The 15,640-nt window shown below is 36.0% G+C and overlaps 1 protein-coding gene across 5 annotated transcripts in view; it reads right to left on the reverse strand.

Annotated features, from left to right (window-relative positions):
- The window catches only part of KDM4C (lysine demethylase 4C), a 260,269-nt gene that overhangs the window by 85,061 nt on the left and 159,568 nt on the right, over window positions 1-15,640 (reverse strand). For 3 of the 5 annotated variants that reach the window (XR_012657889.1, XM_075078323.1, XM_075078324.1), the window contains exons 13-15: window positions 10,361-10,542; window positions 9,272-9,488; window positions 8,264-8,340 (exon numbers count right to left, since the gene is read on the reverse strand). Coding sequence is in view for 4 of the 5 variants with exons in the window: in XM_075078323.1 (XP_074934424.1) it covers window positions 8,264-8,340; window positions 9,272-9,488; window positions 10,361-10,542 (476 nt within the window). In the remaining variant the exon portion in view is untranslated. Of the gene's footprint in view, window positions 1-2,677; window positions 2,708-4,539; window positions 4,651-8,263; window positions 8,341-9,271; window positions 9,489-10,360; window positions 10,543-15,640 lie in introns of those variants that run through there. The other 2 variants (XM_075078326.1, XM_075078325.1) reach the window with 2 other exon arrangements.

Below are 15,640 nucleotides of genomic sequence, written 5' to 3' on the forward strand. Positions count from 1 at the left end.
CAAAGGTTGACTTGGTGTGCTGGTTTCAGCTGGGATAGAGTTGATTTTCTTCACAGTAGCTAGTACGGGGCTGTGTTTTGGGTTTGTGCTGAAAACAGTGTTGACAATGCAGAGATCTTTCAGTTGTTCCTAAGCAGTGATTACATGAGTCAAGGACTCCTTCAGCTTCCTGTGCTCTGCCGGGCGCACAAGAAGCTGGGAGGGGGCACAGCTGGGACAGCTGACCCAAACTGACCAATGGGAAATGCCATACGACATCACGCTCAGCATATAAAGCCGGGGGAAGAAGAAAGAAGGGGGGACATTCAGAGTTACCGTGTTTGTCTTCCCAAGTAACCATTATGCGTGATGGAGCCCTGCTTTCCTGGAGATGGCTGAGCACCCACCTGCCTGCCCATGGGAAGAAGTGAATGAATTCCTTGTTTTGCTTTGCTTGCATGCATGGCTTTTGCTTTACCTGTTAAACTGTCTTTATCTCAACCCATGAATTTTACTTCTTTTCTCAATTCTCTCCCTGATTCTACCGGGTAGTCGTGAGCGAGCAGCTGTGTGGTGCTTATTTGCCAGCTGGCATTAAACCACGACACTTGGCAAACTGCAATGAAGGGAATCCAAGGTCAAAATGGACTTTGGGTCTGAGCATTATGGCACTTTAATTAAAAAGGTATTTTCCAGGTTTAACAGTCTTCAATTTGGTGTCTGTTACAGCATCATGGAAACTCCATATTTACACACTGGTGGTGTCAAAGACTGTTTGTTTACAAGCAGTATATATCCTGTTACTAGATAAATACCAAAACCAGAAAGAAATATGATGTTCCCCACCACTGAGTCCACACATGGTAAGCATGAGCATTTATAAGTAACTCCACAGTAAGTAACTTTTTTGCAGAGGTTTGAGAAAATAAAGATTTTTAAAGCAAGCAAATTAATAATAAAGATATCAAGCCTTACTTTTCTGAAAAGATAAAAACACAGAAAACAATGTTTTAACTTTTCCTACTAAAGCCAGATTTTCATACCAAGGAAATTTTTATTAACAATATCCAAGTGCTCTAAAGCTTGGTAGCAAAATCAGTCTGAAATTTAAAGCACTGTATACCAACCAACAAGTAGTGAGTTAATTCTGGCAGTTATAAGGCTCTGAAAACAGGAGTTTATAATGCAAATGCTGACATTCTATCAGTGAGAAGGGCACCACTATAAAAAGAAGATTGTTCAAAATCATTACTTTCAGTGGGGTGAAATAGGGCAATTTCTGAGCTGGAATGTGGAAAGCTTTACGTGCCACTTTTCTGATGCCTTGGGAAAAAAAAAAAATCTTTCAACTGATGTAACAGGCTACTCTAACCACAAAATACAAACAAACCAAAGTCTGAAGACTGATAGTAAAAGATAAAGCATGAAAAATCTCATCTACACAAAAAAAAAAATTCTGCTAAGCTGTTTAACACTTGCTATTCAACATAAGATCTGTTCTCAAAATCAGTGCCAACTGACCAGACTAGGTGCTGAACTATTTCTGTAGTGCTATGGAGGGTTAGAATAATGTGTGAGAAGTCATGCAGCTTCCTTAGTAGCCTTATTAACAGCTAGCTTACTATGAAGTAAAGCATTGAAGTGCATTTACCTGTTTTCTTACTTGCTCTTCTTTCTCTTTCCTGTCCGAAATCCTTTTCTTCTCTAAATAATAAAGGTACTTACATTTATGTACTATAGCTACTAGATGACCCCATCCTTGCACATTGTACAGAACGTTGCATTCTCTATAATGCCAGTCATTATTCTTCCTGTCTTCACTAGTTTTCTTTAGCTGAATCATTTAAGATTAATGAGGCATTTGTTCTCAATCAACGCACTTTGTATGAATACAGTTACACTTTCAGGAGCCATGCAGATGACTTATTTAATATTATTTTATTTTTTAATTGTTTTGGTGTATTGACTTATGGCTATTTTTTGTCCATTAGCATAGACAAATTCGGTATCACTCTTCTCGTTCATCAACAATTTTTGTCAAACCGAACCTACTGCTTAGTAGAATACAAAGATGTGCTCTGTTATCATGGATCCAGGTACATCCTGGAAGGTGAAAATTTGACATAAAATATTGTAAATCGTACTACAGCTAGTTAGAGATGCTGTAACTGCAAGAAAACAGTATGCTTCTGCATCTCAAAAGCAGTTCCCTTTGATAACATAAAATAGAACTTCCATCAAAAACAAGTCTGGCTCTGTAAATCTGAGTCCACACAGCCATTTTTCTATTTCCATATTTTAATGATGTTCATAGTTGGGATTCACACATCATACAATTTCATTTAGCTATTAATACAACTCTCATTTCTGTAATGCGCTCATACTTCAGTGCTTTGCAAAATCATACCGATATACAAAAACCTAGCAGAGACCAAATTTTCTATAAAGTTAATATAACTGCCAGGAGTTTAAGAAAGTACCATTTAACAGAACTAGAAACAATACTTAATTGTGTAACAGAGGAATGAGAAGGAACTTCCCCTCCTAAGAAATTAATTCTGAACTTTGAACCAAGGTTTTGTACCTATGTTTCATTCCTTCCATTTTATTTTCAGCGGCACAAAATTTCTTTCTCCTCATTTTCCAGTCAACCTTCCCTTCAGGACTTAAAGCCTTACCCAGAAGGGAATTCCTTCAGACAGGTCTTCCTCAGCTAAGTCTCCTCCTTCTAGGAATCAATGTGAAGAGGAAGGAAAACTATTTCAGACATGCAGGAAGTTGAGCTTCAAGGAATACGTATTTTCTGATAATTAAATCTTCTCATTTTGTGCACTTTTTCGATGCAAGAAAGGCATGTGGACATGTACTTCCCACAGTGAATCAAATCTCAGTTTCACATCTTCTGCAACAGCTGCAGTTTTTAGGTAATGCTTATCCTGAACAAGAATTTAGATGAATATGATTTTTTTTCATTTGTTTCATGTAGAAACTTGAAGTCTGAACCATGTTAGTTGGGATGTAAAATACACTTACTCTATATTCCCTACAGTAAAAAAAATATTGTGCAAATAAGTAATTTTCTTTCATTACGTCCCCTTCTCCAGAGGGACTTATGGTACTACACAGCAATTTAAAATACAATTAAAATATCATATGTATAACAACAGACATAGAAAAATTTATAGAAATTAAAAAGCTGATTCATAAAAGAAACATATGCATATAATTCAAAGGTAGCATAAAACTTTCAGCAGCAAGTAGGCACAACTAACATAAATTGCAGATTTTTAAAAGGGAAAGTAGCACTCTGGGCAGCAGTATATTCAATTGTCTTTTTTTTATAGCTGTACAGAAGATTGGTTAAAAGAGAACCATATTTATCTTAAGTATAATGCTAAGATTAGGTAAAAGTATTGCACTATTTTGAAGTGAAATCTGTTACGATAATCAAAGGTTATTGTCCAAACTCTGAAGAGACAGAAACATGATCCTAAAATGACACATATGACCCAAATAAGTATCAGCAATTCTTAATCATGCTGATGTCGGCAATGAGGTTCCACACAACTAAAAAAAACACTAATAAATTTAAGTTGCATATCAAACCGTAATTTTTTTCTCCAAAGAGAACTACAGCCACATTGCTTTGCAATGAATAATACTGTGCAAACACGCAAAAGCAAACCATAGAAAAAAGAAACATCAGTGTCTGTTTTATCGTTCTGCCTCAAGGTACGACCAAGACTTCAACTATTCCTGACAAACGTTTGTCTAACATTTTTAAAAATCGTGAAGTAGATTCTCCAAAATCTCTGTGTATCCCACTCCAGTAGTTCACTATTTTTAGAAACAAAAATTCACAAAAAAAATTCCTGGTATTAACATACATTTCTGATGATGAAGTTTAAAGCTGCTACATGTCTTATTGCCTCTAAAATGAGATAGTGGCAACTGACTGTGTTCATCTTTGCCATACATACATATATAATTTGCTTTCTGTCTTCCCCTGGTATACTAAGAAGGTTAACTCTTTTCAATCTGCCCTTATGGCATGACTGAGGTCTATAAGGAATGATTCAAAGAATTTTGGTTTTTTGCAATTTCAATTGCTCCTCTTATGTTCTTCCATCCCATTCAGACTCATGTTTTTTTGAACCATATGTGTTCGCTGTTAGGCACAGTTCATCACCTGGACTCTCATCAAAGGTGAAGAGAGCATAAAGATTGTTCCATGTGTTTTTCAGGCTCTACTTCCAGTACAAGGCTTAAACATCATGGTGTGATATTTCGGGTTATACAGAACTGATGAATAAGGTTCAGTTTGTGACCAGAGTGGTCACAACTGTAGATGGCAGCAGGAGCTACTGCTTGGGTAGGGACTCCCATCTTATATGTGCATAACTGATAACTCCTCTCTAAGTACTGTACCTCCCTCTGTTGAATTCCATATAATTTATTTTACACCATTTCTTCAATATAGTAATACTGTTGTTGTCCTACAAAATACCAGGATCCAAGCCAAAACAGTAATTTGATCCAATCCAAAACAGTAATCCTAGCGCAAACTAGTAAACCTCAGCCTACAAAATGCCCGAGGTCCTTGGTACTTACAGAAAATGCATCAGGAATGCTTCTTATTAATCCTTTTGCTTCATGGAAATATAGAGATAACTGAAGAAAATAATATTATGAGTAATACCTGAAACACACTTGACAGTTTTGAAAAAGCCTTTGATATAGTCTGTAAGTTTAACACCTTGGTAGCTTCACATGAAGAACACTCCCCCATCTCCTGTGCAGTCATCTTAAGCAACTAAAAGTAGACCAGCCTAGATTTCCACATACGTTCCATATGATGCACAGAACTTTATCACTCTCTCAGTGATTTTAAGAGTCTGATGACAATGATGGCTGGTGGCCTGAGATAATGAAGGTTGAAAGCATATGTTTGGCAACTATTGATTTGCATCATGTCTCTTCTGTTGCTTCAATATCAGAATTTAAAACACTATCAAAAGCGCCTGAAAATTAGGATGCATGAAATCTTTTGCTTATTCCTTGCTCCCATGAGCTGTCCCAGCAAAAAACCAGTTGGTTTGTTCTTAAATACATATCTCTCTGTACTCCGTTACTGTCTAGGTATATAGAAATGGAAAGATTCATCATTTGTTTAGGACTTCTCTTGAAATCCAAGATAGGTTGACTGCCATGTAATTCCTTGGGTCACCCACTTCCTGCCTTTTTAAAAATCAACATTAAATCTTCCAGGCTGCTGGCACCTCACCTAACCTCTGCAAGTTCTCAGACATAATCACTAATAGTTCTGAGATTCCTTCAGCATCTCAAGAGTTTTGAAAGACACTACTATTAAAAAAGAATGAGTGAATTGTGTATCATTCATGTATGAGTAAACAACAGAGTGTTATTCACATCCTTGAAACTGTTGGATTTTTGCTATATAACTCGGGTGGCAGATGCCTAGTAGCTATCACTCCTACATCTTTCAGCTGACAATGAAGAGTTCACGTTGACATGTGAATGACATGTAATAACAAAGAATACAAGACAGCAAAACTATGGAGGACAAGTTTTAAGTAAATTTAATACTAGTGAGGTCTATTCAATCTTCAACATTTCATTAAAACTTCCCAACTGAATGACAACTTATGACATTAAGAATGTGAATTTTATTCCATAAACATATCTGAATGAAGAGCTCTCTTGGGGCATAAGTTCATTTCACTCAGGTCACCAAATCAAAGCTATAGAAAGAAGTAGTTGTCAGCACTAATGATCTAGCTGTAATCAATATACATACAAAATCACAGGAATTCAGTTAAATACAAAATACCCAAAGCTTTCATTAAATAAATTGTTCAATTGGGCAACACATACTGTCCAGCCTTTGTGTGGTGAAAATGGCGCTTCTTTTCATTCCCATCACCTTCTTGTTGCCTAACACACAAAATTCCAGAAATCCACTGAACCTTCTCTCCAGTGCCTAGAGTGTGCTTTTGCAAAAATCCAGTACTAAAACCTCTTCACATAACGTTTTTAATTCAGCTATTCTATGTTTTTCAGATCTCTTCCACTGCTTCATCTCATCTCCTCAAATAATCTGGGCAAAAAATACTTTCCCTAAAACTCAGATCGCCTTATTTTCAGAAACTTACATGCACCATAACAGACTAGAACTAAACCTATTCAGCAAAATGTGCATAATTCTTCTCACATTAACACTGTCCTTGGGTGAAAATTTTCCCCCTAAAATTTTGTCAGAGAAAAATCCCAGTCAAGTCAAGCTTTAATCTTCTTCCCAGCATTTTCCTTTTTCTATCATATTACCCAGTTCCCCCTTTACTGCCTCACAGTGAACAAGTCAAGTCAGTCATTATCTCACTATTTCTGTTCTTATCTTTCACCTACCACTGCACTATCTGTATGTCCTCTTCACTTCAAGACATTTGTAAAATAACCTCAAAACCCCAGAACAATTTTAGAAACCTTTCTACAACACAGCATTAACAAATTACAAGACTGAACTTTGTTTTACTGTTTTCAGTGGCTTTTGATTTAAAAAAATGCACTATAGTCAAAAGACAAAGAGTCCCTCCAAATCTCAGCTCAAATGTGTTACTGTTATATTGCAGTTAACACCAGATTCCAAGGCAATGTACTAAATTTTTCAGTGGCTTTAACAAAAACATCTGATTCAGTCCTATTGCTGTCATACACAGTATTTCATGAATAAGAATGTTCTCCTTAGAATTCCCGTACTTGCACGTTGGAGCTGTATCTCCCCTGAAAAGAAATTAACAAATTTTTTGGTACAGCAGCAGGGCTTTCTAACCCTGTTTGTTTAACTGATAATTAGATTCTGAGTTAATGGCAACCTGTCGCTTGCTAGAATAGACTTCTGCTTTTCCTCTCAACCTTCCCCTGACTCTAGAACAGTAGTCACAAAAGTAGTTCAGGTGATCCTGAAACTCATGACTGTCTGATAAGGAAGCTATAACAAGTTTTTCTGGTTACTAATGGAAGATGAAATTGGATTTTATGTAGGAAGAATGCCTTTCCTACCAAAATAAGAACACATTACAGAGATAGAAATTGATTCAATAAATATTTTAATAGCTATTCACTGAGAGAACACAGGACTAAACATTACAGATGGCCATATTTTTGTAATAAGCAGTTCTAAGTCACTTTTTTCCTTTTCTTTTCCCTAGCTTAGGTAATATGTGGATTAAAAATACCAGTTCGTCTTTTGGTTCTTTAACTCTTACCATTCACAGATGGACCTTAAGGTGTTGACAGCGTATAAAAGGAAAATCAACATGGTTATATTTATTGTTACTTTCAGTTTGCTAATGCCACGATTGAGAATTTCTTATCAGTGGCTTTCATAATTGCAAGAAGTGATGTTTGACAAAGCTATATTCTATTTTCCAGTAGTTTGAATTCTCATTTCTTTTTCAATGTATCTAAAAATTTTATGATGTCACTTAAGGATTTACATTTTTAAGGCACCTGAAATATCTCTTTTTAATTCCACAACTGCATGAAGAAAAGCCATGTTGCCATCAAAACTAGTTATCACATTTCCTCAAGCTGTTTTAAGGAAAACAAATATTAGATGACTTAGCAGAGCAACCAATAGATTGGAGAAATGTAAAATTTTAAACTGTTTTTGTAAATGGGTATATGTTTAGGGATTCTAAGAACTATTAATTCCTTGTCTATTTATTCCTTGCTGTATAAGAGTATTTTATAGGGTATTTTTTTTAAATAAAATAACAGGTGTTTAGGAGCTTCATAAATGAAACCTTTTTCTGCTCATACAGCACAGTAAATCTTACATGCTGTAAAAGAACAATTTCAATCTTAACAGTAATTTATTATTCTCTTCCATTTCTCTGTTCTCTACCTGCCCACAAGTACATATAGAAAGTCTAAAATATTTAGAGGAAATCTCTTTTTTTCTCTCCCTTGCATGCATTTAAATTTTCAGTTGTTTCCTTGAACAATGTTTTACACACAACTCTATTCTGTTAGCCAATCCTTTTCTTGAGTGTGCAAACCTACTCCAAGTTTGTCTGTCAAAATGCTGTCACATTGTACATTGAAATCTAATCTTAATTTACAAATAATCTTTCCCCAGCAAGTGTGCGTTCAGAAAAAATACGCAGGCTACATTCCACATGCAATCATGCATGTGCTTCTTTTTATTTTTTTTCCTTAGTTCTCTAATGTGTTAGATAACTAAGCAAGGTGTGAAACTTACGGCTGTCCAGGCTTCTTTTCTGCATCGAGAACACAACCATTCATTATGGATTTCATGAGAAGGAACACCATAGCAACCTAGAATAAGAGAGCTGGATTGATTAATATATTCTGTCTTTCTATCTATGATGTCATACAACTCAACTGTATATAAACACTAGTAAAACAGATCTCCTGTGACCAAGGAAACTTCACCAATCTAGGCTTATTGCTAATTCCATAGCCTACGAAATACATAAATTAGACACACAGACAATGTTCCCAAAACGCAAAAAAAAAAACCCACCCAAAACAAAGAACCAAACTAAACAAAAAATAAAAAACAACAAAAAAAGACACCAAACACCCCAAAAATAAACCCCAAGGTACTTCTTATTTTCTGTCAGTTCAATAGCAAATAACCAATTCTCCCTGCAGTAAAAGTTTACAATTTGAATTAATGTACTGCCATTTATTCTATGCAATTATACCATACTTCCAAGTAAGAATTCTACATCGACTTCTTAAAGTTAACTATTCAAGTCATACTGCCTGTAGAAGATAGGGCAGAAAAACCATGCATTCATCAGTCACTTTTGAAATAAAAAAGAATGCAAGGTGAAGGAAATTACTGCATACCAAAAGTCAATAGCAATATTCATAAGTGCTCAAATCCAGCAGGATTTCACCCTGACTACTTAATAAGGACATACTAACATCACACAGTGGTTTAAAATACAAGACGTAAAAGAGAAATTTAATAGCTCAGTATTGAAACAAGAATCAGAAGGTTGTGATTATTGGAAGTTTACAGAAAAGTTAATTCTTCACTATTTGCACAGCAATCATTAACAAGTAATAGAAAATGTAACATATTTTTTTAAAAATTGAGCCAGTGATTGAAGCATTACATATGGAAATGTTCTTCAAGTACTTTTAAAGTCATACTAGAAGTCCAGTTAACTATTATTTACCAATAAAACAAAATTTGAAATTACACTTCTGCCAACTGAACAATTAGTTTATTTACTTGCATGAACCCGTACACAACACTTCGCACAGGAAATCAGAAGACTTGTTCCATCTTCTTCGATAAAGGCATTTGATAGGTAGTTTTCAGTGTTTTCCTCACTATAAATAAAACACATCTCTGGAATAAGAGGTTTAGTCTTTTCATTTTCAGCCATTAATGTTTCTGCTGAGTTCACTTCCCTTAAAGGAGGACTTTCTTCATCATGATTGTCTGGCTGGAAATTAAACAAAATTTATATTTAAGTAAAAGAAAGGAGAGTCTTATTTATTCTTCCTTTTGACAATGATGAAATGACTCGTCCCTTCCCAGCTCTTGCACTAACAACGTAACAGTTTTATGAGAAAATTAACTGTTTCCAGGTATTTATCACAGTCATTCTATAGTTCCTTGATTCTTCAAATAACTGTGAAATCTAGAATAGCACTTAGCCTGCAAATTAGTGTTATTTCAGCAGTGTTCAGTGATACTGTACTTCTGTCTCCATTTGAGCCCTTTAACTGGGTCCAGTGCAATAAAAGCTTTTCTTCCTAATTCCCATGCTGAGGGGATTCTAGTTTAGCAGCTTCAGAATTAGTACCACAGTACTATGGCATCATTTTTAACTGATATTTGTCACAAGAATTCCACAAGCCAGTACCAAACCATGCTCTGCATTAGGCTGTTTCTATGGGAATATTACTCCTGAGAAGGCCTAAGTACTTGAGAACACTTACTTCTTCAAAACTGCAGGAAGAAGACATAGAAGAGGCTCTGATAAAGAGCATTTGAAGATGGACGTATGAGAAAATAGCTAAAAGATACAAACCTATGTGGATTAAGCACCTCAAAAAAAAGTAATTTCAAGGGCAAGCACACATACACTAACATCAATCCCACATAAACCCTAGCAGAAGGCATATACTGTCTGCAACAAAGGATAAACACAGGTGAACACAGTATTAGTTCTAATTTTAACAACAGTGAGTTTATTTACTTCTCATATAAATCAAATGCATAAGCTTATCTTACTTCTAATTTACTAGAAATGTAGGCTGGGCAGCTATTTCACACTTCAGCCAGAGATGGAGCTGTTAGGATCTTGCTTACCTTGTAATATGGCATAAGAAGAGTACAAATGGCACAGTGTGGTTCCTTTTTTGCACAAGCTGCGTTGTACTCTTTTTCAGCATTGAAATTGGGTACTCTTGTCTGCCAAAGATAGACCAGAGGCCTGGCCCATGACTCTGGCTCTTGAACTTTCTCTTCAATTAAGGCAGTCTCAGGCAGTTCTTAAAGAAAACAAGCAATTTATTATATTGTCGTCCTGGAATTAAGACAAACAATAATGATTTTGTCATATATGCTAACAAGGAAGATAAAACAATGCTATATGAAGTGTGAATACAAATGCAGAAGTCTGAAAGAATTATATATCAGGACAAGCACACAAAAAGTTGCTTTGATACCCGTGTCATGAGCTGACTGCTCCATGTAGAGCATAAGAAAGTATGCCCCCAGCTATACTGTTTACGAGTTGTATTTATATCCACATTAAATCTCACTCTCCTGCTGCTTAATTCCTCTGTCTACCCCCTACCCCTCCGTGCACTCTGCCCTAAATTCCTTATGGATGGAATGTATTCCATCCTGCCAAGAAGCACCAGACAAATCACTCCATTCACCCAAGACAGCATCTCTCAACACTTTATGGAAACTGACACTCATTTTTCAAAGGGAAGAAGAGACAAATGTTATAGCCAGGGAATAATGGGGAACAATCAGATCTAACATGTAGCTGGACATACGTGCTGGATCCCACTACAGCAAAAATTATTTGGCAATACCAGTGATCTGTTCTGGATGTTGTAAAAGTTTGTTTTACTTATTAGTAGTGCTTCCATGCAGGACCCAATAAAGCTGACTTTATGAAATTAAAAGCCTCTAGAGAAGCTGGGAAATAAAATCAGACTGCAACTCAAAGAGAAATAGCTTATTCAATAGGAGTAATCTAAAAGTGTAGTCATTTGTTATTGAGAAAGATGTGGAAAAGGGAAAGCTGTGAAAAGGAGACTGGGTGTAAAACCCTTGCCCCAATGAAATCAATAGCATAATTATTAATGATCCAATTGTTAACACCAGAATTTCAGACTAGTCACATATTTGAGCTGGTTGGAAACCTCAGGATATCTTCACAGGCAATGCAGCGACTCTGCCACCTGCAAAATATACAGACTGTGAGGAGGGAAATGTCTTTCCATTCTAGAAAGGAAAGCATTGCTGACAGGAGATGTTAAGTGTATTTTTCTGAACTGGGGCCTTATACACTGCTCTGATTAATGATGATGTCTGGGGTTCTGTTCATTCAAATGGACAGTGCCTATTAAATCTTTTATCATCAATGAGGAGGCATGTAGGTGTCAATGAGAATAATTAAAATAACGTAAATGTGGGAAGGAAAATGGGGGAAGTCATTGAATAAAACTTTCAGATAACAAAAAAGGTCTACAGCATACAGTCCTTTTATAATGATGTATTTAAGACAAATTGTTTATTTCAGAAGAAAATCCCAACAACAGAGAAATGTTTAAATTAAGCTGAACAGGAAGTTGAAGCATCACAATCCTTTAGCCCATGACTGCCTTCATCCACATTACCAAAAAGCAGAGGCTTTATGGGTCTCTTCCTATGATAAACTGTCACGCATTGCTACAAAAGCACTATAAAGTTGACAGCATTTTTATCAGTGTTGAATAAAATACGGATTAAAATACCTGTCTACAAGCAAGCCAAATGTAGCAAAAATAAATTAATTAATATATCCTGCATCTGAATTTTATTCCATTTTTTATAGTTTCTCAAGAGAACCAATATCAATTCAATAAACATTTGCCAATAATCCAGATAGAAGGACAAATACAAAACGTCTGCAAAAAAGCTGTCACCCAGTCAATACTCAGCAGCAGAGCTTTATGGTGAATAACATAGCTGCAAAAGTGTAGCAGTGAAGAAATAGCTGAACACAAGGAAAGATGAAACTATAAAATGCCAGCATCACTTTTATAGCTTTCTGAATTACTTATTTTTTAAGTTAAAAGTTTAACTAAGCTTTTAGTTAAAAACATTCTGTCCAATCATATTTTTTCTATTGCTTTCAATTTTCCAGAACTATAAAATAAATAGCTCTGAAATCTACGCCTCTAGTTCAATTTCTATCTATTTAAATTTTCTCTTACAGAACACAGAATCACAAGTGGCTCATCTTTGCTAACTTATTTTCCAAATTCTTTCTTTGACATTATTTTCTTTCAGGAGCTTATACTGCCATTATTTTAAATATTTTCATTATAGTTGTGACTTCACAGAGAATTCAGGGCTTGATTGTGCCTTATGAAGAAAACAAAAAAGGAAAACGAAGTTTGTTGTGAAGGTTTGTAACTTACCTTCCATATGCATTACTCACTTTGAAACTGACATCCTTGATTACACCACTCCTTATCACTCCTGAATAATTCTCCCATGAGGTTTGAAAGCTTCACCCTGAAACTCAGCCTATTATGCTCCTCTTTAGTCAAAAATTTATTTTTGGATTTCCAGTCCTGGAACCAATTCTAGGATGACAGCTCTAGTTCTCTCACATAGTGCTCTGGTTTCCCACTGCCTCCAGCACATTGTTGAGTTCATGACCATATTGGTTCTGCTTTTGATGACAATATTCCCATCTTAATTATAAACGCCACAATTTCTGTTCCCTCTTGTGTGATCTTTACAAATCCTTTCCATACCGAGAGAGTGAAAGGAATGCAAGAGCCAGGAATAAAGCTGGCAGCTCTTAACAACATCCTGTTGCTTTCAACAGCTTTGTATTTATTTTCAAACCCCACTCCGAATGAAGCAAGGGACAAAGTGTCATATGCAGATGTACCACACTGCAGCTTCCACAACCTCCAAAAAATTTAACACTATTTTAATAAACTTATTTTCTCCTTTAAATTATGTCTAGAGCAACTACTTCCAGTTACTTATTGACTAGAAGCAAACCCTCCTCATTTGCCTCTGATCTCTAACATCTCTAATTACCTTCTATCACCTTTGAGGTATGACTGTCTTCTCAATACTCCTTACTGCAGCCTCTTTATCTCTTTACATGAACTACGGCACCCAAGCTTTCTGATGTGATCTTCCTGCATATTACACCTTACAATCTCTCACTCTTCTCCACCATAACAAGAACAGAAGCAGAGCCAGGAAAGGAAAAATATCCACCCTCCTTTCAAAGTGAGACTACCTAACACAGTACTCTTAAAGGAATGTGACACTAAGTATACAAAATTAAGAATACACTGGATGTTCTTAAGGGATATAAGCTTTGTCTGATTCTCTGTTACCGCTACTGCATGGCTTGTGAATTTCAGTCCTCTTCAAGAATTTCCTAGGCAACCTTGAGGTTAATTTATCATCTTTCAAGGGCTTCAGAAATATTAGTTTATCTCTTTACAATCAACACTCACCCACCTACACAGTGAAATCATAAAATGTCAAAAGATTTAAAAAAAAGATACAGAGTACGTGATTCCCATTACAGAATATGACAACAATGCTGCCTTCAACAACTTTCTCACCAGGCAGAATATGCAATCTTCTCTGTAAATATTCTACATCAGTAGAACCTGGGCAGTTTCACATTGTGTGCTTTTTCCAAGGTGTACCAATACCATTGACAGAAATAATTTCCAGGTCAGCTTCTCAGGTAGTACAGGTGGATTTACCTTCCTGGTTTCCATGAAGTTAGAAGTTGTGCACCATGAATAAAACCTGCGAATCTGGTTATCCAAAACAGGGAAGGAAATAAAAAACACCTCTCCAAATGTTTGAAAGCACAGAGTATACCATTTGATGTAACAAACACTGCCAGCACAGTTTATAGCCTTTCTTCACTTGTCCATTTGGTAATTCCAACATACTATTTATGTCCCAAAAAAACCTGGAAAAATTGATGGGTTTTTAGAAATTATTTTGCTATTTTTCCAGTACTTCTTACTTTCTCTTATTCTCCTTAATGGCTCCTTTCATTGTTTACTACATAACTGAAGAACAATCAGCAACTTGGCCTAAAATAAATTTACTTTCCTGACTCATATTAGTATGTGTGGTTTCAGGGTAGACATTCAGTGGCCTCATGTGAGTTCAGTGGTTTGTGACCAGATATGTCTGTTAGAAGTACGAAAGTGCCCAGCATCTTTATATCCTTCTACGCAATGGTATAAAGGACACAATTAAACTGCAACCTCCAGTTGCCTCCATTCAAAATCCACCTTAACTGAGGATTCTCAAAGACTGGAGAACAATTTATGGTGTCCACACTGACTGAAAAGAACTCAGAAGCTCCACTGTCTTAAGCAGGCATACTTTCTACTTCAACTATGTAGCAGTGCCATTTCCCAGTTCTCAAGACCTGCAAAAACCATACTGGAACCATCAGTTCCCAGAGTGAGAGAGACTCAAACACTGCCCTACAAAAATCACACATCGACTTTAAAAGACCAATACATAATATTTAATGAAGCACTATGAACACTATGTTTCACTAAAAATCTTACATATTGGCATTTTTCTGAAAGAGCCTAAGAATGTTGTCTCAGTTCTGGTAGAGCAAGTTTTGATGAACAGTCACATACACAACACTGCCAACCAATACCACTCCACAATACACGCCTTCTTTCCATTAAACTGGCCTCACTCTAAGAGCAGCTACAATGGCCCAAGACAGACAATCTGAAAGATTCAGTCAGCCAATGCAGTGATATGAAACACAATATACGTCTATGGAAAGCATTTTATTTGTACAACACATGAAATGGAGCTAGGAAATCTGTCTTGGCTTCTATGTCTGCTGTAACCTTGATCAAATCACGTGACTCACAGTCACTGCCAGTAAGTGCATGAAAAGGTTTCTGTATAGGTGCACAGCAGAATTCTCTGGTGAGATCTCTGATGTGCCATTCACTTTTTTCAGCTTTTCAGAGTGAAACTTAAGTTCCAAATTAAGAATTAATCAAGACAAAAGTGAATAATGCATTCTTGATATTCTTCGGTAAAGAAATGACAAATCAATCAAACTATAGTACAGAATACATCTTGCTATCAGAGGGAATAAAAGAAAATACAGAAGTTGAACATGCTAACTATGACAAGGAAATTCAATATACTTTACAGCTCAATTGACAGCACTGTTGAAGAGATTGCAGACTTGCATGCATTACACATAGGCACACTGACAAATACTCAAAACAACCATCGTTAAAGTGTTCAGCTGATCTATTTCTGTTGTTTAATATCCATCATGACACTCTACTTTAGATACAGTAATTATTCCCACAGCAACAAATA

This window comes from Phalacrocorax aristotelis, chromosome Z (assembly GCF_949628215.1).
Source record: "Phalacrocorax aristotelis chromosome Z, bGulAri2.1, whole genome shotgun sequence".
In the NCBI taxonomy this organism is placed as follows: domain Eukaryota; kingdom Metazoa; phylum Chordata; class Aves; order Suliformes; family Phalacrocoracidae; genus Phalacrocorax; species Phalacrocorax aristotelis.